The sequence below is a fragment of the Thalassophryne amazonica genome, chromosome 1 (genome assembly GCF_902500255.1).
Source record: "Thalassophryne amazonica chromosome 1, fThaAma1.1, whole genome shotgun sequence".
Classification (NCBI taxonomy): Eukaryota; Metazoa; Chordata; class Actinopteri; order Batrachoidiformes; family Batrachoididae; genus Thalassophryne; species Thalassophryne amazonica.
Window position 1 is genome coordinate 73,591,393 of NC_047103.1, and position 25,322 is coordinate 73,616,714.

The 25,322-nt window shown below is 44.9% G+C and overlaps 1 protein-coding gene across 1 annotated transcript in view; it reads left to right on the forward strand.

The window, feature by feature from the left end:
- Nucleotides 1-25,079, forward strand: part of LOC117507765 (serpin B6-like) — a 175,328-nt gene extending 150,249 nt beyond the window's left edge. Inside the window, 2 exon segments of the mRNA XM_034167594.1 lie at nucleotides 11,892-12,072; nucleotides 24,817-25,079. Of these exon segments, the coding sequence (XP_034023485.1) occupies nucleotides 11,892-12,072; nucleotides 24,817-25,040 (405 nt within the window). The 3' untranslated portion in view covers nucleotides 25,041-25,079.
- Nucleotides 25,080-25,322: the final 243 nt, after the last annotated feature.

Consider the following 25,322-nt stretch of genomic DNA (forward strand, 5'->3'; position numbering starts at 1 on the left):
GAGGTTCAGAAAGCCCTAGATGGAGTCGTGGGACTATCAAAAATGAATTGGGCTTTATACTCTGAGCATATTTGTCACCATCTTGAAATCTACAAGAAAGAAAAACACAAAGAAGAAGATGCAGCAAAATCCCTGACGAAAAATTGGTGCAGATGCAGTTGGGAGAGCTAACCAAAGTCAAGAAAGAAAAAACAAAGACCCAGGCACCAATGATGACCCCTGTTCCTTCTGAGTCGGCAAGCCTAGGCCCTACGGCAAACACTGCTGCCACCATACAGGCACCTGTGGTAACAGCCACACAGAGCCCCCAAGAAGCAGCAGGAAGCACTCCTACAGGAGAAGTCTCAGCACCAGTGGAGCATCACTATCACTACCATAGCACTGGCACACCCGGAAATGGACCCACCTACAGTCATGGGTGGAGAGGAGAGTCACGGAACTTTCAAGGTCAAAGAGGAGGGTGGCGAAGAGGGTCTCGCCAACCTTCATTTGGAAGCAGATTCCAAAACTCAGCTCCCAGGAACAGTCAAGCGGGACCGCCTATGGGACCAACACCCCCAATAGGGGATCAACCCTCTAATGAGTGTTGGAGCTGTGGACAACCTGGACATCGAATGAGAAATTGTCCGGCCCGACCTTGGGTTGGACCCTCGGCCTATTGGCAATAGGGAGGCCTAGAGAAGACAGAGGGGGAAACGGTGGCATTGGCTATTTCGATGATACCTAAGGAAGAGCCAACCGTCACCGTTAATATACAAAACAGAGATTCCCTTTCATGGTGGATACAGGGGCAACATACTCTTGCATAGGGAAAATGGGCGCTCATCTCCCCCTCTCTGGGTCTGTAATTAAGACCATCGGCTTCTCTGGGAAAACTCAAATAATACCTTTTACACGCCCACTTCCTGTAACGATTGCAGGAAAAACAATTGAAGCACCCCTGTTATACTCACAAAATACACCTGTGAATTTGCTGGGAAGAGACATTTTATGTAAGCTACAAACCCAGATAGTGTGTACCCATCAAGGACTGCAAATACACTTTCCTGACGAAGCACTCGCCAACATTATGGTGCTTATGGACATGGAAAACAAGGTCCGACCTGTGCAACCCATGGTATACTGGCTGAAGTTACAACCAGAAAATTCAAATCTTCAACTGGAATGGGAAAAATGGAAGCCTGGGCAGAACAACACTATGACGCAGTATGTACACCTAGTTTACCTTTACATGTCACCCTGATGTTCGATGCCAAACAAGAACAAACTGACTATGCATGCTGCTGGGATGCATTGATGAATCAACGGCTGTTTCACATAACCACCACAGAAATTTATTTAGGCCCCCAAGGGGCCGCAGCTTCTGTCAAGCTAACTTCAGCTGAACAACAATGGTATCAAGTGCCGAATGCCACACCTCATGTGACCCTTTTAGTCTCAGAAAAGTACGAATCCCATGACCTAGGTCCAATGGTAAAGACAGCCTCAGAAGTTGAAGAATGGCAAAACATGGAAATTCCACAAGTACATCTGTCAAAAGACCAGCAGTTTATACGAATTAATTTAAAAGTAAATGATGAGGCTATAGCTCAAAAAGTGGAGCTCAATCCTAGACCAGAGGGACAGATGGTGTTATCGGCCCAACAAGAGAAATTGTTAGAGCAAATACCACCAGTGGTGTGGTCCAAAAGCAAAACAGATGTAGGACTAGTAAAAACAGCCTTACCAGTAAAAATAAAAGTAAAACCGGGAGCAAAACTGCCTCACCAAAGGCAGTATCCATTAAAACCTCAGGCTATTGAAGGCATAAAACCAGTAATTAAGGGACTAATGGCAGCTGGAGTTTTAATAAAAACTGCAAGCCCATGCAATACTCCTATCTATCCTATCCCTAAAAACAATACCAAAGAGTATCGGCTGGTACATGATCTGCGTCCTATCAATGCAATAATAGAAATGGATGCACCTATAGTACCTGATCCGCATACTATACTATCAAGCATCCCTGCTGGAGCAAAATGGTACACAGTAATAGATCTGTGTTCAGCCTATTTCAGTGTGCCTGTGCACCCAGACTCACAACATTTGTTTGCATTCACATTTCTGGGACAACAGCTAACGTATACACGGCTACCTCAGGGACTGAACCTGTCCCCAGCCATCTTTAACAAAGTCCTGGCTGAAGATTTACAACACCTTGACATACCCAGTACATTGGTGCAATATATGGATGATCTCCTTATTGCATCAGAGACTCAAGAACAGTGTGAAAAAGATTCATTAATTGTATTGCATGCATTGGCAGATGGAGGTCATAAAGTAAGTAAGGACAAATTGCAGTTCTGCAAACAACAAGTAGAATACTTGGGAAGACAGTTGTGTGGGACCACGCGATGTATAGCCCCAAGCCAAGTGGAGGCTATAATCAAGGCTCCCAAACCCCAAACAGTGGGACAGATGCTTTCATTCCTTGGGATGGCAGGGTACAGTCGGCCGTGGATTTGTGATTATGCTATAAAAACTGCACCTTTGCGTGCCATGATTAGAGCAGTGGGGCAAACAAGCAATGCAGCTCTCCTCATCTGGACAGATCAGGCAACGGGAGCTTTTGAGGCCCTAAAAACAGACATGCAATCTGCTCCCGCGTTAGGTAACCCAGATTATGGGAAACCTTTCCATTTGTATGTTACTGAAAAAACTGGATATGCTTGTGCTGTACTAATGCAGGAAACAAATGAAGGAAAACAACCATTGGCCTATTATAGTACAAAGCTTGACAACATTGAAACAGGATTGCCACCATGCTATCAGGGTCTAGCAGCAGCTGCCTTTGCATTTCAAAAAGCATCATCCATAATCATGGGACATGCAGTAACGTTGTACACGTCGCATCAGTTACATGCCCTGCTAACCAGTCAACGTTTTGTCTTAACACAAGCTAGACGCACTGGATATGAAGTTGTGTTGTCCGCTCCAGAAATAACAATACAACGTTGTCACACGGTGAATCCCGCCACCAAATTGACCACACCGTTAGATGGTACTCCACATAACTGTGTGGCAGAGACAGAGAAATTTTTGAGAGCCAGAGAACATTTGTATAATCACGCCATAGATGCAGATCTAACCCTGTTCGTGGATGGCTCATGCTTTCGGGATGCCGCGGGATTGCATGCGGGTATGGGGATTGTTAAACTAAACACGGATGGCGAGACCTTTGAATTACTGGAGTCCCAAGGAATTGATCAGCCTTGTTCAGCCCAACTGGCAGAAATCAAAGCCTTAACTATGGCTTGCCAGATAGCTAAAGATCAACGTGTTAATATCTACACAGACTCAGCCTACGCTTATGGCGTATGTCATGTACATGCAAACATTTGGAAACAAAGGGGATTCCTGAGAGCAGATGGCACCCCTGTCACTCATGGAGAAGCGATTTCCCAACTGTTACAAGCTCTCCAATTACCGTCTGAGGTAGCCATCATTAAATGTGCAGGTCATCAAAAGAATAATAACATCATAGCTCAAGGTAACAATCTAGCAGATGACGCAGCTCGCAAAGGAGCACAAGGAGAAATATGTTTCCCCTGCTAACCATCCAAGATTGTGCCCCACTGGTTTCACTTGACGCACTGATAGTGGCTCAAAGTAGGGCCAGTGGAGAAGAAAAACGAATGTGGGTTAAACGAGGCGCTATTGAGACACGCAGTCAGGGGCCAGCGGACAAGCTGTGGCGCAGTAGTCATGGACATTTTGTGTTACCCACCAATTTATTACGACATGCAATCATTTGGGCCCACGGACCCGATCATTGTTCGCGAGTCCAAATTATGAACAAACTAAAAGCTGTCTGGTGATCACCATATATGGCAGCTACAGTGGACCGTTTGTTGAATGAGTGTGAGGTATGTGCACAGTACAATGTCCGGAAATCATTCACAGCCCCTTTAGCCCACATTCCGGTCCCTGATGGGCCATTCAGACATCTTATGATGGATTTCATAGACATGGGAGCTGAAAATCGAGTTAAACGAATGAGATATGTTTTGGTAGTGATATGCAGATTCAGCCGATGGATTGAGGCAGTAGCCTCTGCAAATCAAGACCATAAAACGGTAGCCAAATTCTTGTGCCGAGATGTCTTTCCAAGATTTGGCATTCCAGATACTATCTCATCTGACAACGGTAGGGCTTTTGTAGCCAAGGTTACACAAGAAACATTCAAACAATTGGGTATCAAACAGAAGTTTGGGTGTGTTTATCACCCTCAATCAAATGGGGCGGTGGAACGGGCTAATGGCATTTTAAAGAACAAACTAGCAAAATCATAGCAGACAGCAATGGCAAACTAACCTGGCTGGATGCGTTGCCGCTTGCTTTATTGTCAATGCGCTCACAAACTAACCGACTAACCCATTTGACACCATTTGAAGCTCTTACAGGTCGGCTGATGCCTATTCCATACCTGAGAGGACCCTACGAAGGACCATCGCTGGAGCAGCTACAAGACGAATGGCATAATTATCTGAGACAGTTAACCCAAATACACAAAACTATCTTTTTGCAGGTCAAAGGTGCTACAGAAGACAGAGAAGCAGAGATTCCACTCGAAAATCAGAGCATCCAGCTGGTGATCTGGTTTACGTCAAGGTGTTCAAAAGAAGTGGGACAGGCCCCGCCGAGAAGGTCCTTTTAAAGTTATTCTTGCCTCACGTACAGCAGTCAAAGTAGACGGTAAGGACACTTGGTTTCATTTAAACCACTGCTGTAGGGTTGGTGGCCCAGCGCCCCTGCGGCCTCGGCAAGCTCGTCTTGGCAGAGCCGCCGGGCCAAGGGGGGAAGCAGGAGAAGCCAGAGACCCTACAGCAGCACCGAGGGACGGCCACGCCTCCCTGCAGCCAGAAGAAGCACAGAGGGAAGGCCACGCCTCCCTGCAGCCAGGCGAACACCGGCCAAGGCGCTCACAGAGACTGATTGAACAAAGACGACGCACAGCTTCAGAGAGTAGTGGATCCCTGCCAGATAGAGCAGCGACAGACTCAGATGCAGACTCAGAAACAACTGGAGACGCAGGCCAACAGACAGACAGAAATACAGACCGACAGATAGACAGGCCACAGGAGACATCAGACTCGGACAGCAACTCAGTAGATTTACCGACAGAAGAACCATAGGAAGTACAACCCAGACAAAGCACAGATACACCACACATCCCTAGTGACAGCTCATCTAGTGACGGCTCACTTAGTAGCACATCTAGTAGCACATCTCAACAGTCATCAGAGCAATGATTAAGGAATTATTCAAGGGATTGACAATACTACTGGTGGTCAGTATGGGAGAAAATAGACATCCAAAACATACAACGGACTGTGCCGTGGCCATGGCCACAATAGCAGCTAAACAAGGCATTCTAAACACAGGAAAAACATATAATTTGGTATACATTAAATCAAAAGCCTACAAGAACATAGGAATACAGGGAAAGCTGGGGGATTACATATTAGGCGAAGCCATTAGCATCAAATGTGAAGAGGAGGGAACACTCAACATAGAGGTAATTTGTGATAAAAGAGGATGCAGGGAAACCAAGCAAGACGTAACAGTTACAGTACATGAAGCCACAAAATGGGTAAAAATCAAACCAAGGAAAAAGAGGACAATTAGAAGCCTAGAAACAAGCAGTCACTTAGGGAGATGGGATCCTAGTACAGACCTAGCCCGCACACAAGGGTTGAAGACCAATTTATTTTACCAATGGTTGAAATTTTCGGCTAGGCAGATCAGTGAAAAGCCTTGCATAGCCTGTCACCGGAAAGGTGTGATACCTCAGGCTAAACCCCTACAACTGTTATAGGAGTCCCCAACATAACTCAGACCAAGCAGAATGCTATACACAATGTGTTATGAAAATGGCAGTAGGTGATGAAAAATATGCTGCCGACAGTAAACTTTGTCCAGTGCCCCTAAGTACAGAAGGAACCGTTCCACCTATGATTAAAATAGAGAAAGGGATGATACACCCATTCTGTATAGCTAAAGGCTTAGTAGCACAATACATAAGCGATTGGCAGGTAGGGACGACCCAGCCAAAACACCACATACAGTGTATGCAAAAGCAGCAAGAATACAAACCGGCCAAAACAGCATGGAACATTACCGTCTGTCACACCCTGCCAGCAGCAGGCATACAGTGTGAACAAATAGTACCGGCCACAGGGGGGTCTGTAATTGGACTGAATCTCACCCATGCTTCATGGGTATCTACTCCAAATTTAGCTAAGGGAACGGTACCCTTAGCTGACATCTTTTGGATATGCGGACAAAAAAGGAAACTCCTGTCATCGCTGTCCCCGAATTGGAAAGGCCTTTGTGCTCCTGTGATGCTCACAGGAGCAATAACAGTAATTGAAATGCCAAATTCAATACAACCCATGCCACAGAAACTTCGTAAGAAAAGAGGAATAATGACGTTTAAAACAGACTACAACATCACAGTAAGAAACGGGATACCAGAAGGGATACCCCGACAGTTAGAAGCCATAGACAGTAGCAGAGTTAAAGCAGATGAAGATGCGGATAAATGGGGATGGGCATTGGCTCTGTTCGGGGTTACTCCAAAAATCCGTTCTAGGTTCCAGGAGGTGCAGTGGATTAATTACTTGTGGTATAATCAACAAAGATATTTGAATTGGACATTGGCAGCTGTAGGAGCCTTAACCGAACAACTGCACGCCACCTCGCTAATGACAATGCAAAATAGATTAGCTATCGAGATGATGATGGCTGATGAACAAGGAGTTTGTATTATGATCAAAGCCACCGAATGTTGCACAGCTATTCCCATGCGTACAGGGGAAGACGGAAATTTGACAGAGCTCTTAATCACACTTGAAGAGATGCAACAGGAACTATTAAGTAACTCCATAGGAGGGAGAAATGAAACTGACGATTCTGGATACATTGTAGGGAATGGAATGAATATTGGCCCACTGTTTTCACTGTTTGGGACTCTAAGGAGAGGGTGGATATCATGGAAAGACTGGTTATACCAGATAGGTGTAATCTTGGCACTAACAGGGGTGGCGGTCTTGCTGGTAATATGTTGTGGTATTCCCTTGATAAAATTTCTGGTCAATAAATTGATTTCATCCACAGTAGGACAGCTCCCACTGTTAGCCATCCGAGCCCTAGAAGAAAGCACAAACGAAACAGACAGAGAACCAGAATATATGGAAATGGATGAAATACCAATTATCCTCCCCGACAGCCCCCAGCTCCCTAATATTGTGGCGTACACCCCAGATAGGGAGGACTGGGATGGACCGTGCTTGGTGATATTGTAGACGAGGAAGAAGACATGCACGCACATTTACATTCACACACATGCACCCACAAAAATGAGGGATAGGATAGACAATATCTGAAAGAATGATATGGAGCTGTAATAATGAACGTATATGTATATTACTAGGACACAGGAGTATGGCTGAGAGACCAGACTCCTCTGATCAGGGACCTATGCCTGATCTGCCTCTATCAAGTCTGATTGGACTCTCAGAACTGTTTGGAGAAGAGGATATACAGGAGGGATGGTCGAGACATGATTGGTCGCCACAGCCGCCTTCCATCCAGCAGCTAAACCAGTTGGCAACAGAAGGATCTTCATCGTTCCAGCACCTGGCGATGACGGCTTCACAGAATCTGCCTGCAGCAAGAGTCGGCCCGAGGACTCCACCATCACCTGAAGGACCCTTTGGACTCAGGAACACACCCCTTCCGCAGATGCCATGGAGACAGTCACATGTGCCAGTGGCAACGATACCCTCCAGGGGAGGCAGCCAAGGTCGGCCATATGCAGCAACCGCCCGAGTGCATCCTAGACCCAATTCACTGCTAGGACCTGTCCCCAGCTTTCCACCCCCAAGGCAGGAGAGATATTCTGATCAGCCCAGTACCTCTGGAGGAGGATCAGCAGGGGTAGACCTTAGCCGAACTCACCCACCAGGACAGAGGGGAGCTTTGTACAGGCTGCTAAATGCCCAGAGTGTCCCACCCACTTGCCTGTGCGACATCAACAATACTCCCCCCACACACGAAATACCTTCCCCCTTGTACTTCCTGTCCCCTGGACTGCACAACCTTAATCTGGTCATGGTCACCCCACAGGACATGGCAATCTTGGTTCGAGAGCTTCGTCTTCCACAAGAGTCTGTTCCAAAAACCTTGGAGCAGCTCCTGCCCCTCACAAATCACATTCCCCATGAGCTATTTGAGGAAATCATGCCACAACTAAGTCAGACAGCTGCATACCTGTTCAGGATACACCGTGACAATGCCAACATCTCTTGTGCTCAGGAGGGCCTCCATACTCAACTGTGTGGTCTTCAGTCTAGTATGGACATGCTAGCCAGCATGATGGAGCATATGGAAAGGGAACAGCTAGGGCTGGCCACCACCACCCTGAATGTGGGCAAGAATTCTCTGGGGGCCCTGTACAACCTGGCCAAGCAGCACAAGGAGCTGGAAAGATCCATCAGAGAACTGCACGACTGTCTGAAAGCCAGAATTCCTGATCCTTCCCCCACTACCCCTGAAAGGCCAACCTCCCCATGTTCCCCAACTTCTCCCAAAACTTCAGATGCTGAGTAAATGCTGAGGAGCGCGGACTGACGTAATGGCACTGAACACGGACTATGATCTTGGTTCTTGAGTTTGAATTGCGGACTGGTTTCAGAAATCTGAGTGTAAATAAAAACAAAGAAGGATATATGTTAGTAACGAAGGTTGGGTAAATGTCTGTCCTTACCATCATCTGCGTAACACAGATAAAGCTAAATGCATACACATAGATATCACATTGCAAAGTTATAAAAAGGGGACCCTTACACGGCGTGTTTGTAGATTTAGTAGTAAAGATGCACCATAGGGACCCCTTTTTCTTAAATTATAGCATGCCTCAAGAGACATGCATCGCCTAAATTTGGCGTCTGGTCAAAAAGGGCATTAGAAAACAAGCTGAAAAAGAAGAAAAACAAAGTGGAGAATGTTGAGAAATGGCCTATAATGAAAACCATTATATGATTGACTAAGGCAAATGACTTAAGGACGGACATGAAGGCAAACCATTTATTGTGTTTATCATTTAACTAGACATAGCTGCGCTAACCTTAGAATAGTTTCTTGATTGGTTGACTAAATAGTGGTAACGTAGGGGTTATTTGATGCATTTAAATAATAAATGTGTGACGCTTTAACAAAATAATATGTAGAACCAAGTATAATGGGTTGGAGCCTCTGGTTGAGTGAGTCAATAGATGCCAGAAGATGATTGGTTGCACTGATGTCAATGTAAAGTCTTTACTTTGCCATGATTAAGAAGTTGCTGTAACTTGTTTTATGTGGCCATTTTAAGTGCCTTGAATTACACCAAAACTCAATGTTTGAATGTCACCTTGCGTTGATATAATCCAGCTAATTGCTCACCTTGTGCCTTAGTATGTAGGTTCACCTGCACTGCAATATATTTACCGTGTGAAGTATCACTGATATTCATATCCGCACCAGAGTTATCAGTAAGTCGAGTGATGTGTTTTTCTTTTTTATTATTGCAATGCACAAATGAAGATGTCTTGTCAGTAAACAACCCAAGAGTATAGTTGAAGTAATGGGACTCTTTCGAGTCCCAGAGGAGGGACTGTAGAAGAATTTTTAGGTCCATATTTGAACTGTGATGAACTATCAAGTGTCCTGATCCGAACTGTATGTCCTCTGGTTGAACTAGCAGGTGTTCAACCCAAAAAAAGGGCTCTATTAGTCATTCAGTCTGTCAGGGGCTTTCCAAGGCCTCTTAGGTGCTTTCCCGCAGGCCACGTGCAGGGGCCTCAGGCCAGCTGCACGTGTGACTGAGGCCACGTGCGGGGGGGGCCTCAGGCCAGCTGCACCTGTGGCTGAAGGTCTTTTAAAAAAATCAGTTGTAAATCCTTCATGTTTTAATGGGAGCGTTTGTCACATTGAAATAATGGCCTAACACCTGCTTAGGGTTCACTAGAGGACGCTTCCAATAGAAAACCATGTCTTAGGAATGAAATAAATAAAAAAAGTTGAAGGAGGAGCGATGCCCGCGGGTCTCCAATAAATAGACGAGCGCGATTGTCATATTCTGTTGTGAAAGTGTAGGAACACGGACCCACAACAGGGGGCGCAATGAATGGACAATGGAGGAAGTAAAAAAACAAGATTTACTACTGAAACAAGCGCGAGTAGTATAACAAACACAATGTTTAGGGTCGAATCCGCTGGTGTCGTGTGGGCAGGCTCGAAGATAGGAGACGTCCGTCTCAGTCGAACCGGAACCACCCAGATCTCCACTGCCACCGAACCCTGGAAATACTGGAACCGCCAAGTCCCGAATTCCCAGGTGGCCACTGCCTCCGCTCGTCGGATCCGGTACTGCTGGCAGGAGAGAGCAAGAACACACAGGAGTGGATGAACGCACCCAGTACAGAGAGGGGAGAAGCCGCCTCCACCTCTTGGCAAAGTTCAGCAGGAAGGTGAGTACTTATCCAAAGAAGGAGGGTCTCAGTAGTCACCAGTCCTGAAAGGTTTAACAAGTTTGTCAATCACAGAATATGCTGCAGAGAATGTTACCTTGGTCTTAGGCGATATCTCGGCACTGAGGTGGAGACGCCGTCCTCCTGATATACCTCGGTGCTGAGTAGAAACAGCTGTGTTTGGTGATGGGTGACAGCTGTCACCCAGATTACTCCCATGATGCGGTAGCGCCCTCTGGTGCCTGGAGCCCGCGCTCCAGGCAGGGCGCCCTCTGGTGGTGGTGGGCCAGCAGTACCTCCTCTTCAGCGGCCCACACAACATATTCAGTCTCTCTAGAGGACTCAGTTTGTCTAAGCTTTGTGTCGAAGGCTTAAATAAACTTAAAAACTCTGTGCATTTTATCTTGCTTAAGGCTGAATTATTCTAAAGTGTTGTGTCCTTTTTCTAGCATATCACTTGCAATTAGTTTGTGTTATCTAAAAGACGACATCCTGAGAAGACCAAAAAGACGAGCCGCGACAGGCGCAATTTAGAACTAGAAATTGGGGGGGACAAAGTGCGAGGCCCACAGGGCCGAAACCTGTAGGCCAGGGGTCTGGGGGCCGCTTTAGGCCCTCAGAAGCCAACAGTTTCTAGATAAGCTCAGATGCATTCTGAGCATCCAGAACAGTAATTTTAATGTTTTGAGAAGACCATAAAGTGGACACCATTTGACTTATGCAATTTGAAACTGTGGATATAAGTACTTTATTCTGAGAATAGCCAGCATTGATTTTATTAACATCCTGGTGTAAATAAGGTATCACCACATGTGTAGAACTCAAAAAGAATGATAGGTTCAGTTTTCATTTTAAAAAAACAATTACAATGTGGTAAAATGTATTCATAAATATGAAAGAACAGGCTCTTAATAATTATTAACTATTGCATACTGTATTTTTTTTCTCCGGATTTGTTTTTGCATAAAGTTGAAAAAACAACAGATTATAAGTTTAGGATAAATTACTTATCATGAATTTAATTTTCAAAGTGGCACTAATGACAACACTCATACTGAACATAATTTCGCTTGCATAGACTGATTTTGGAGATCAAGCAATAATTACAGATGGGCTTTCTGAGGTCCCAGATAGCTTTTCTGATTTCCTTTTCTAACTTTCAGAATTTAGTAAATTAGCATATGGTCCATTGATATTTATGTGTAGACACTAGTCCCTAGAGGCAACTATTTTTGGTTTCAAATCTGGGACTTTGTTCGATCTCTAATCTTTGTTCCCCTAATATGCTCCTAAACAAATGCACAGATAAACTAATGTTTGATGTTGCATCTCCTTCAGCTGGAGAGAGAACTGACCTTTGAGAAATTTATGGAGTGGACTTGTCCAGACATGATGGATGAAACAGCAATCAAGGTGGGGTTGCCACGTTTCAAGATGGAAGAGAAGTTTGACCTGAAAGATGTTTTGACCAACATGGGCATGGTGGATGCTTTTGACATGGCAGCGAGTAACTTCTCCGGTAGGTCACATGGCTACACCATATCAGATATATATTCCTAAATAACTTTTAAGAGCAAGCAACAAGAAACGGCCTTTGTGAAGAGTCACAGTATGAAGTGGGTTAGCACAGTTCCACAAACCTTCTCAATTCCAACCCCTTTAGCCTCTAAGGGGGATTTGGTGACTTCAACAGAAACTGGTTTGGAAATATAGTATCTTCAGCCTGTGTTTGTGGTTTTCATGGTGGTTTAAGAACATATGTCAAGATGTCCAAAGTGCTTAACAGCTATAAGGAGCAACATCCAAACATTTGAGTTGCTTATTACACTCACATAGACCAGACATAGCTGCTTCATACAGTTATGGTCATATGTTTGCATACACCTTGACTGTTAACATTATTACTCAATTTTGCCCAATGCCACACTTTATACATGTTGGCAAACAAGTCACGTAAGTTATGTACGGTGTCAGCTTTAATTCTATAAGTCTTGTTTTTTTTATTCAAAGTACAGTTTTAAAAAAATATATATTTGATTTAATTTACTATCAAATCAAATCAGTTTTAATTATATAGCGCCAAATCACAACAAACAGTTGCCCCAAGGCGCTTTATATTGCAAAACGACCCCCTATGAGCAAGCACTTGGCGACAGTGGGAACGAAAAACTCCCTTTTAACAGGAAGAAACCTCCAGCAGAACCAGGCTCAGGGAGGGGCAGTCTTCTGCTGGGACTGGTTGGGGCTGAGGGGAGAGAATCAAGAAAAAGACATGCTATGGAAGAGAGCAGAGATCAATCACTAATGATTAAATGCAGAGTGGTGCATACAGAGCAAAAAGAGAAAGAAACACTCAGTGCATCATGGGAACCCCCCAGCAGTCTAAGTCTATAGCAGCATAACTAAGGGATGGTTCAGGGTCACCTGATCCAGCCCTAACTATAAGCTTTAGCAAAAAGGAAAGTTTTAAGCCTAATCTTAAAAGTAGAGAGGGTGTCTGTCTCCCTGATCCAAATTGGGAGCTGGTTCCACAGGAGAGGAGCCTGAAAGCTGAAGGCTCTGCCTCTCATTCTACTCTTAAAAACCCTAGGAACTACAAGTAAGCCTGCAGTCTGAGAGCGAAACACTCTATTGGGGTGATATGGTACTACGAGGTCCCTAAGATAAGATGGGACCTGATTATTCAAAACCTTATAAGTAAGAAGAAGAATTTTAAATTCTATTCTAGAATTAACAGGAAGCCAATGAAGAGAAGCCAATATGGGTGAAATATGCTCTCTCCTTCTAGTCCCCGTCAGTACTCTAGCTGCAGCATTTTGAATTAACTGAAGGCTTTTCAGGGAACTTTTAGGACAACCTGATAAAAATGAATTACAATAGTCCAGCCTAGAGGAAATACATGCATGAATTAGTTTTTCAGCATCACTCTGAGACAAGACCTTTCTAATTTTAGAGATATTGCGCAAATGTAAAAAAGCAATCCTACATATTTGCTTAATATGCGCATTGAAGGACATATCCTGATCAAAAATGACTCCAAGATTTCTCACAGTATTACTAGAGGTCAGGGTAATGCCATCCAGAGTAAGGATCTGGTTAGACACCATGTTTCTAAGATTTGTGGGGCCAAGTACAATAACTTCAGTTTTATCTGAATTTAAAAGCAGGAAATTAGAGGTCATCCATGTCTTTATGTCTGTAAGACATTCCTGCAGTTTAACTAATTGATGTGTTTCCTCTGGCTTCATGGATCGATAAAGCTGGGTATCATCTGCGTAACAATGAAAATTTAAGCAATGCTTTCTAATAATACTGCCTAAGGGAAGCATGTATAAAGTGAATAAAATTGGTCCTAGCACAGAACCTTCTGGAACTCCATAATTAACCTTAGTCTGTGAAGAAGACTCCCCATTTACATGAACAAATTGTAATCTATTAGATAAATATGATTCAAACCACCGCAGCGCAGTGCCTTTAATACCTATGGCATGCTCTAATCTCTGTAATAAAATTTTATGGTCAACAGTATCAAAAGCAGCACTGAGGTCTAACAGGACAAGCACAGAGATGAGTCCACTGTCTGAGGCCATAAGAAGATCATTTGTAACCTTCACTAATGCTGTTTCTGTACTATGATGAATTCTGAAACCTGACTGAAACTCTTCAAATAGACCATTCCTCTGCAGATGATCAGTTAGCTGTTTTACAACTACCCTTTCAAGAATTTTTGAGAGAAAAGGAAGGTTGGAGATTGGCCTATAATTAGCTAAGATAGCTGGGTCAAGTGATGGCTTTTTAAGTAATGGTTTAATTACTGCCACCTTAAAAGCCTGTGGTACATAGCCAACTAATAAAGATAGATTGATCATATTTAAGATCGAAGCATTAATTAATGGTAGGGCTTCCTTGAGCAGCCTGGTAGGAATGGGGTCTAATAGACATGTTGATGGTTTGGAGGAAGTGACTAATGAAAATAACTCAGACAGAACAATCGGAGAGAAAGAGTCTAACCAAATACCAGCATTATTGAAAGCAGCCAAAGATAACAATATGTCTTTGGGATGGTTATGAGTAATTTTTTCTCTAATAGTTAAAATTTTATTAGCAAAGAAAGTCATGAAGTCATTACTAGTTAAAGTTAAAGGAATACTCGGCTCAATAGAGCTCTGACTCTTTGTCAGCCTGGCTACAGTGCTGAAAAGAAACTTGGGGTTGTTCTTATTTTCTTCAATTAGTGATGAGTAGTAAGATGTCCTAGCTTTACGGAGGGCTTTTTTTATAGAGCAACAGACTCTTTTTCCAGGCTAAGTGAAGATCTTCTAAATTAGTGAGACGCCATTTCCTCTCCAACTTACGGGTTATCTGCTTTAAGCTGCGAGTTTGTGAGTTATACCACAGAGTCAGGCACTTCTGATTTAAGGCTCTCTTTTTCAGAGGAGCTACAGCATCCAAAGTTGTGCTCAATGAGGATGTAAAACTATTGACGAGATAATCTATCTCACTCAGAGTTTAGGTAGCTACTCTGCACTGTGTTGGTATATGGCATTGGAGAACATAACAAAGAAGGAATCATATCCTTAAACCTAGTTACAGCGCTTTCCGAAAGACTTCTACTGTAATGAAACTTATTCCCCACTGCTGGGTAGTCCATTAAAGTAAATGTAAATGTTATTAAGAAATGATCAGACAGAAGGGGGTTTTCAGGGAATACTGTTAAGTCTTCAGTTTCCATACCATAAGTCAAAACAAGATCTAAAGTATGATTAAAGTGGTGGGTGGACTCATTTACATTTTGAGCAAAGCCAATGGAGTCTAATAATAGATTAAATGCAGTGTTGAGGCTGTCATTCTCAGCATCTGTGTGGATGTTAAAATCACCCACTATAATTATCTTATCTGAGCTAAGCACTAAGCACTAAGTACTATATCAGATTTTCAGTGGGTCAACTGTTTACATACATTGTTAGTATTTAGTGGCATTGCCTTTTATTGCTCAGTTTTAGCAGTTGATACTCCAAAAGATTAAAAAAAAAATGAGGTGGGGAAGGGGATATTTCGAGTGGGGAAAAATAAGTGTCTAAGTTTTGCAAGTTTGTTTTTAGATGATGTCTTGAGATGTTGTTTGACAATTTCCAGATAATGATCTTTCTTTGTGTCACCATTTATTTGTTTTACCTGAAATGGTTCATTGCATGGTATCCTCAACGCCAAAATGTCAAGTCTTGTGAGAAAGAATGGCAACATTACAGAGTGGCAAATGCTTCAGTGTCCCATTTTTTGGGAATGTGTTTCACACCTGAAATGCAGAAATGGAAGAAACACTTCTAAAACTGAAACCGCTGTTCAACCTGATAACATCTCTGGAGTCATTTACAAGACATTTTGCAGATGTTTGCATGCATGCTAACTTACGGTAACTCAAAGCTAACTTTCTATGGAGTTGCATTTCTCTCATTAATACCTGCAAATGCACAGAGCGTGATCTACAAACCTTAGCTCTTAAAATGTAAATATTGTTTTTGATTGATAGAGGGGCTTTACTCAACATGTACGTAAGACAATAGGGTCTTAATAATTAATTAAACAACTGCAAATTATAAAAAATACAATACTCATATGGCCGAGGGTATTTTAGCATTGCGTTATATTTCTTATTTTGATTTTCTATACTGTGCCAACTTTTGCTGATTTGGGGTTGTACAGTGGTATGCAGAGGTTTGGGCACCCCTGATGATTTCCATGATTTTCCTTTATAAATCATTGGTTGTTTGGATCAGCAATTTCAGTTAAATATATCATATAGCAGACAAACACAGTGATATTTGAGAATTGAAATGAAGTTTATAGGATTTACAGAAAGTGTACAATAATTCTTTAAACAAAATTAGGCAGGTGCATAAATTTGGGCACCCCAACAAAAATATACATCAATATTTAGTAGATCCTCCTTTTGCAGAATTAACAGCCTGTAAATGCTTCCTATAGCTTCCAATGAGAGTCTGGATTCTGGTTGAAGGTATTTTGGACCATTCTTCTTTACAAAACATCTCAGGTGTGTTGGTTTCTGTTATGTGCAGACGCGAGTTGAGGAGTGGACCAGCGTCTGACTGAACCCAGCGCTAAATAACCAGAAAGCGGTTCCAAAAACAAAACAAATTTATTTCCCTTCAGTGCAATAATTGTGTACAACATAAATATGCGGTTGTCTGGCGAGGTGAAGGACGGCGCGCTCTCCAGCGCCCAAATGGATCGAAGCCCGACGCTTCTGGACCCAGACTCACCGCCGAACACCCCCCAGGTGGACACGACAAACTGACTCTGTGAAGGATGGAAAAGGTGAGGTAAGTCAACAGCTACAACAAATATCCTTCAAAGGCACACACTATCAGCAACACATTCAGGTCTGAATTTAAGCTTTATGTAAATGAGCAGCTTCTCACAACAGGTGGAGGATCATCATTCCGTACGCCACGGCAGTGAGAAGCGAGCTGCACCATTCTCATCAATGTTCAAATATACTGCGTAACAAAATACTAAATTACTGTTAACACTTATTCAGACAATCATCACCTCTGATGTGTGCTGACAGCATGTGTCCCTCACCCGTCCTCCTTCACAGGCACGATGTGTCAAACCCAGGCGCGGTCCTCAGCGTCTCACAAACGAACGTCACAAGGTCGAGTTCCCGGCAATTCTGCTTGAACCACTCATGGCTTAAATGCAGAACGCCATCTCATTATCTGCTTCAGCTGAAAGTCTTTAAGTTTACACGTGAGCATCATCCACAGGTGCTGCGAGTCAGTAGGCCTGCACGTGAACATCCTCCACAGGTGCAGCTAATAATGCTGATGAGGGTGAAGGACTCTTCTGCCAGCACCTTCTCCACAGACAAAAACCAGTTTGCATACCACCTGGAGAGCAAAGAAAAGAAAACAACACAAAAACATCCAGCCAAACCCCCCAACACACAACAGTACCCCCCATCAACGGGAAGCCTCCCGGCGACCGAACAGACCAGGCCCGAGAACAACACCTCCCTCCGGGGTCCATGACAGAAAGCAGACGTCAGGACAGGGCACCGCGGCTGGAAGGCCGGCTGGCATCAACAAAACCCCAAACAAGTCCCATATACAACCCAACATAGAAGAAAAACACAAAACCCACCCAAACCACTCCCCAGGGGACCGTCCCATCCAACCCCGGGAAGAAAAGAAAAACTCCCAAATGCAAAAACCCAACATAGCCCCAACAATACAATACCAACATAAATTCACAAAGAAAAACAACAAACAACCCCCCCAGAATGACTTGCAGAGCCCAACACCCCCCAGAAGACCTTTACCGCCAGTTCCAGGAATAACAGCCAAAGCCGAAATCCCACAGAGGTCCCCAGGTATTCATGGAGCAACAGCGCCCCCCAGAGGACCGTACCATCAACCCCAGGAGGCACCCTCCCCACAACCCAGGAACCCCAGACCCGGCCACACTTGGCTAGTCGGGCCCACAAGCCAATTCCCCCCCAGAGGACCGTCCCATCAACCCTGGAGGTGGAACCTGGAAGGAAACATAAAAAACACAAAATCCAACCCCCGGCGGACTTCATTAAACCACCCCGGGGGCAAATAAAACAACTGGCAAACCCTGTTACCCCCCCCAGCACACCGAAAGACCCCAGATCACTCCCAGAGCCTATCGTCAGCTCAATTTTGGCGAACGGCACAAAACTACCAAGCTGGGGAAGGAAACAGGAAAAACTAACCCAGTCCCATCCCCTAAGCACAGTGGAAAACTGGAAATACGTCCGGTGCCCCAAACCGACCATACCACCAGCCCATCGGGAGGGGTGGAACTACCGAAATGGCGAACGGCACAGATCGGCCCACCACTCCGACTGAGGTACGTTCCCGCTGCACCACACCCCGGTAACACCAATGACTAACGGTCAAAGGCCCACCGGGGCTGGAGTGGAACCGGGCATCAACCAAATCCAAAAAAAAAAACGCCCCTGACAACCCCCCCCTAGGTGCAGAGGTTTTCTGAGATACGCTCAGCGTAACCAACCTGCACCACCCCACAACCCACAAGACAGTCGGTCTTAGAGCATGTGAGGTTGGGGTTAGGGAAGCAGGGAAATAAAAAACAACAAAACAAAACGACCCAATCCTCAAACAGAAATTACCTAAGTCCAAAAAATGAAAACCTATGATTACCTGAGTCCAGCCGAGCTCCGAACTGCCAGTCGTTCACTCCACCAGAACCGCATCTAAATCCCCAAACAATTTATAACCCCTTACATAAAAACAAAAACAGCCCAAATAACTAAACAACCAAAGATCTGCCCCCTTTTTTTTTTTTTTTTGTCCATTATTATGCCTGTCTAAGAACACCTGGAGATACGTTATCACTATCTTTCTTGACGCTTATGTGACCGGGGCAATATGGTGGCTTCAGCTCGTCCGAGCTGCATGGGCTCATCCGCAAGAGGAGCCAGAGGTCCCGTCGGAGGAGTCTCAGTGGGGCGAAGAAGATGCAGCCCTGATCTGTGTCGGGGAAAGCCCCGAGACGAAAAGACCCGCTCTGATGTCCGCCCTCTCTCGCGTCCATGCTCCTTTATCCGATCATCTAGACGAATAGCCAAAGATATTAGCTCATCTAAATCTTTTGGTTCGTCACGGACTGCTAGCTCATCTTTTAATGAATCGTTCAAACCATCTACAAACACTCCACTCAAAGCTGCGGCATTCCAACCGGACTGAGCAGAAAAAATTCGGAAATCCACGGAACAATCCGCCGCACTCCGCCTCCCCTTGGGTGACGGAGTTATCTGCACCGGTATCGATAGTGCCGCAGCTGGAGCAGCAGGAAGCAGAACGGCTTGTGCTGCAAGCTCCGTAATGCAAGCATCTGTTTGTTTAATTTGATTTACGAGAGGCCGTAATTGCTCCCATATCTTCTCCAAGTATTCATGAACTCTTTCAGCAAAAGGAACCGCTTCTGCCGCTGGGTCCACTTTGGAATGGCCGGGAACTACTGTTATGTGCAGACGCGAGTTGAGGAGCGGACCAGCGTCTGACTGAACCCAGCGCTAAATAACCAGAAAGCGGTTCCAAAAACAAAACAAATTTATTTCCCTTCAGTGCAATAATTGTGTACAACATAAATATACGGTTGTCTGGCGAGGTGAAGGACGGCGCGCTCTCCAGCGCCCAAATGGATCGAAGCCCGACGCTTCTGGACCCAGACTCACCGCCGAACACCCCCCAGGTGGACACGACAAACTGACTCTGTGAAGGATGGAAAAGGTGAGGTAAGTCAACAGCTACAACAAATATCCTTCAAAGGCACACACTATCAGCAACACATTCAGGTCTGAATTTAAGCTTTATGTAAATGAGCAGCTTCTCACAACAGGTGGAGGATCATCATTCCGTACGCCATGGCAGTGAGAAGCGAGCTGCACCATTCTCATCAATGTTCAAATATACTGCGTAACAAAATACTAAATTACTGTTAACACTTATTCAGACAATCATCACCTCTGATGTGTGCTGACAGCATGTGTCCCTCACCCGTCCTCCTTCACAGGCACGATGTGTCAAACCCAGGCGCGGTCCTCAGCGTCTCACAAACGAACGTCACAAGGTCGAGTTCCCGGCAATTCTGCTTGAACCACTCATGGCTTAAATGCAGAACGCCATCTCATTATCTGCTTCAGCTGAAAGTCTTTAAGTTTACACGTGAGCATCATCCACAGGTGCTGCGAGTCAGTAGGCCTGCACGTGAACATCCTCCACAGGTGCAGCTAATAATGCTGATGAGGGTGAAGGACTCTTCTGCCAGCACCTTCTCCACAGACAAAAACCAGTTTGCATACCACCTGGAGAGCAAAGAAAAGAAAACAACACAAAAACATCCAGCCAAACCCCCCAACACACAACAGTACCCCCCATCAACGGGAAGCCTCCCGGCGACCGAACAGACCAGGCCCGAGAACAACACCTCCCTCCGGGGTCCATGACAGAAAGCAGACGTCAGGACAGGGCACCGCGGCTGGAAGGCCGGCTGGCATCAACAAAACCCCAAACAAGTCCCATATACAACCCAACATAGAAGAAAAACACAAAACCCACCCAAACCACTCCCCAGGGGACCGTCCCATCCAACCCCGGGAAGAAAAGAAAAACTCCCAAATGCAAAAACCCAACATAGCCCCAACAATACAATACCAACATAAATTCACAAAGAAAAACAACAAACAACCCCCCCAGAATGACTTGCAGAGCCCAACACCCCCCAGAAGACCTTTACCGCCAGTTCCAGGAATAACAGCCAAAGCCGAAATCCCACAGAGGTCCCCAGGTATTCATGGAGCAACAGCGCCCCCCAGAGGACCGTACCATCAACCCCAGGAGGCACCCTCCCCACAACCCAGGAACCCCAGACCCGGCCACACTTGGCTAGTCGGGCCCACAAGCCAATTCCCCCCAGAGGACCATCCCATCAACCCTGGAGGTGGAACCTGGAAGGAAACATAAAAAACACAAAATCCAACCCCCGGCGGACTTCATTAAACCACCCCGGGGGCAAATAAAACAACTGGCAAACCCTGTTACCCCCCCCAGCACACCGAAAGACCCCAGATCACTCCCAGAGCCTATCGTCAGCTCAATTTTGGCGAACGGCACAAAACTACCAAGCTGGGGAAGGAAACAGGAAAAACTAACCCAGTCCCATCCCCTAAGCACAGTGGAAAACCGGAAATACGTCCGGTGCCCCAAACCGACCATACCACCAGCCCATCGGGAGGGGTGGAACTACCGAAATGGCGAACGGCACAGATCGGCCCACCACTCCGACTGAGGTACGTTCCCGCTGCACCACACCCCGGTAACACCAATGACTAACGGTCAAAGGCCCACCGGGGCTGGAGTGGAACCGGGCATCAACCAAATCCAAAAAAAAAACGCCCCTGACAACCCCCCCCTAGGTGCAGAGGTTTTCTGAGATACGCTCAGCGTAACCAACCTGCACCACCCCACAACCCACAAGACAGTCGGTCTTAGAGCATGTGAGGTTGGGGTTAGGGAAGCAGGGAAATAAAAAAACAACAAAACAAAACGACCCAATCCTCAAACAGAAATTACCTAAGTCCAAAAAATGAAAACCTATGATTACCTGAGTCCAGCCGAGCTCCGAACTGCCAGTCGTTCACTCCACCAGAACCGCATCTAAATCCCCAAACAATTTATAACCCCTTACATAAAAACAAAAACAGCCCAAATAACTAAACAAACAAAGATCTGCCCCCTTTTTTTTTTTTTTTTGTCCATTATTATGCCTGTCTAAGAACACCTGGAGATACGTTATCACTATCTTTCTTGACGCTTATGTGACCGGGGCAATATGGTGGCTTCAGCTCGTCCGAGCTGCATGGGCTCATCCGCAAGAGGAGCCAGAGGTCCCGTCGGAGGAGTCTCAGTGGGGCGAAGAAGATGCAGCCCTGATCTGTGTCGGGGAAAGCCCCGAGACGAAAAGACCCGCTCTGATGTCCGCCCTCTCTCGCGTCCATGCTCCTTTATCCGATCATCTAGACGAATAGCCAAAGATATTAGCTCATCTAAATCTTTTGGTTCGTCACGGACTGCTAGCTCATCTTTTAATGAATCGTTCAAACCATCTACAAACACTCCACTCAAAGCTGCGGCATTCCAACCGGACTGAGCAGAAAAAATTCGGAATCCACGGAACAATCCGCCGCACTCCGCCTCCCCTTGGGTGACGGAGTTATCTGCACCGGTATCGATAGTGCCGCAGCTGGAGCAGCAGGAAGCAGAACGGCTTGTGCTGCAAGCTCCGTAATGCAAGCATCTGTTTGTTTAATTTGATTTACGAGAGGCCGTAATTGCTCCCATATCTTCTCCAAGTATTCATGAACTCTTTCAGCAAAAGGAACCGCTTCTGCCGCTGGGTCCACTTTGGAATGGCCGGGAACTACTGTTATGTGCAGACGCGAGTTGAGGAGCGGACCAGCGTCTGACTGAACCCAGCGCTAAATAACCAGAAAGCGGTTCCAAAAACAAAACAAATTTATTTCCCTTCAGTGCAATAATTGTGTACAACATAAATATACGGTTGTCTGGCGAGGTGAAGGACGGCGCGCTCTCCAGCGCCCAAATGGATCGAAGCCCGACGCTTCTGGACCCAGACTCACCGCCGAACACCCCCCAGGTGGACACGACAAACTGACTGTGAAGGATGGAAAAGGTGAGGTAAGTCAACAGCTACAACAAATATCCTTCAAAGGCACACACTATCAGCAACACATTCAGGTCTGAATTTAAGCTTTATGTAAATGAGCAGCTTCTCACAACAGGTGGAGGATCATCATTCCGTACGCCATGGCAGTGAGAAGCGAGCTGCACAATTCTCATCAATGTTCAAATATACTGCGTAACAAAATACCAAATTATTGTTAACACTTGTTCAAACAATCACCACCTCTGATGTGTGCTGACAGCATGTGTCCCTCACCCGTCCTCCTTCACAGGCACGATGTGTCAAACCCAGGCGCTGTCCTCAGCGTCTCACAAACGAACGTCACAAGGTGGAGTTCCCGGCAATTCTGCTTGAACCACTCATGGCTTAAATGCAGAACGCCATCTCATTATCTGCTTCAGCTGAAAGTCTTTAAGTTTACACGTGAGCATCATCCACAGGTGCTGCGAGTCAATAGGCCTGCACGTGAACATCCTCCACAGGTGCAGCTAATAATGCTGATGAGGGTGAAGGACTCTTCTGCCAGCACCTTCTCCACAGACAAAAACCAGTTTGCATACCACCTGGAGAGCAAAGAAAAGAAAACAACACAAAAACATCCAGCCAAACCCCCCAACACACAACAGTTTCCAAGCATGGACAGCCCGCTTAAAATCACAACACAGATTATCAATAATATTCAGGTCTGGGGACTGAGATGGCCATTCCAGAATGTTGTACTTGTTCCTCTGCATGAATGCCTTAGTAGATTTTGAGCAGTGTTTTGGGATCTTGTCTTTTTGAAAAATCCAGCCCCGGCACAGTTCCGCTTTGTCACTGATTCATGAACATTGTTCTCAAGAATCTGCTGTTATTGACTGGAATCCATGTGACACTCAACTTTATCAAGATCCCCAGTACCTGCACTGGCCATACAGCCCCACAGCATGATGGAACCACCTCCAAATTTTACTGTAGGTAGCAAGTGTTTGTCTTGGAATGCTGTGTTCTTTTTCAGCCATGCATACTGCCCTTGTTATGTCCAGATATCTCACTTTTAGTTTCATCAGTCCACAGCACCTTATTCCAAAATGAAGCTGGTTTGTCCAAATGTGCTTTAGCATACCTCAAGTGACTCTGTTTGTGGTGTGTACACAGAAAAGGCTTCCTCTGCATTACAGCATCATACAGCATCTCTTTGTGCAAAGTGCGCTGTATAGTTGAACTATGCACAGAGACACTATCTGCAGCAAGATCATGTTGTAGGTCTTTGGAGCAGGTCTGTGGGTTGATTATGACTGTTCTCACCATCCTTTGCTTCAGCTTATCTGAGATTTTTCTTGGCCTGCCACTTCGGGCCTTAACTAGTACTGTACCTGTGGTCTTCCACTTCCTTACTATGTTCCTCACAGTGGAAACTGACAGCTGAAATCTCTGAGATAGCTTTTTGTATCCTTCCCCTAATCCATGATGTTGAAGAGATGGAAACATTTGCAAATGGCTTAAATACCCTTTCTCATGATTGGATTCACCTGTGTAAGGTCAAGGGTCAATGAGCTTACCAAACCAATTTTGTGTTCCTATAATTAGTGCTAAATGTATTCAAGTCAATAAAATGACAAGGGTGCACAAATTTATGCACCTGCCTAATTTTGTTTAAATAATTATTGCACAGTTTCTGTAAATACTAGAAATGTCATTTCACTTCTCAAATATCAGTATGTTCGTCTGCTATATGATATATTTAGCTGAAATTTATGATCCGGACAAACAATGATTTATAAAGGACAATCATAAAAATGATCAGGGGTGACCAAACTTTTGCATACAACTGTATAAATAAAACATCATGGCTAAAAGTAGATTAGATTAGATAGAATTGTACTGATCCCTTAGGAAGACTCCCTCAGGGAAATTGAGGTTCCAGCAGTATTGTTTCGCAGCACATAGGGTAAGAAGCACACATGTGTGAAAGTAAATGAAAACTTTTCTTTCTTCCTGCTGACAGGTATGTCTTCCGCCAATGACCTGACATTGTCAAAAGTCGTCCACAAGGCTTTTGTGGAAGTCAACGAGGAGGGAACCGAAGCTGCAGCCGCCACAGCCATCATCATGATGCTGGGTTGTGGGTTCCAGCCCCCCTTCATTGCAGATCACCCATTCCTCTTCTTTATCAGACATAACAACACCAAGAGCATTCTGTTTATTGGCCGTTACTGCAGCCCTGAATGAGTTTGTTTTCTCACCCGCAACTGACTGTTGTAAATCTGATGAGTACAACATCAAAATGAAAAATGAAAAACACAACTGCACACCACAACTTTTCTGTACATTGCAGATATGAACCAGAATTCTTAAACCATATTTTCAAAACTGTTTTGTTTTTTAATTTGAGAAATGTTTGAACTTAAATCATCAACAGGTGTGTGCACACTGTTAACAGTGTGCCTTTTCCTAGCAATAACTTTGTGGACTTGATATTTTGCACCTTATTGAGCAGCTTTAGGATGAGAT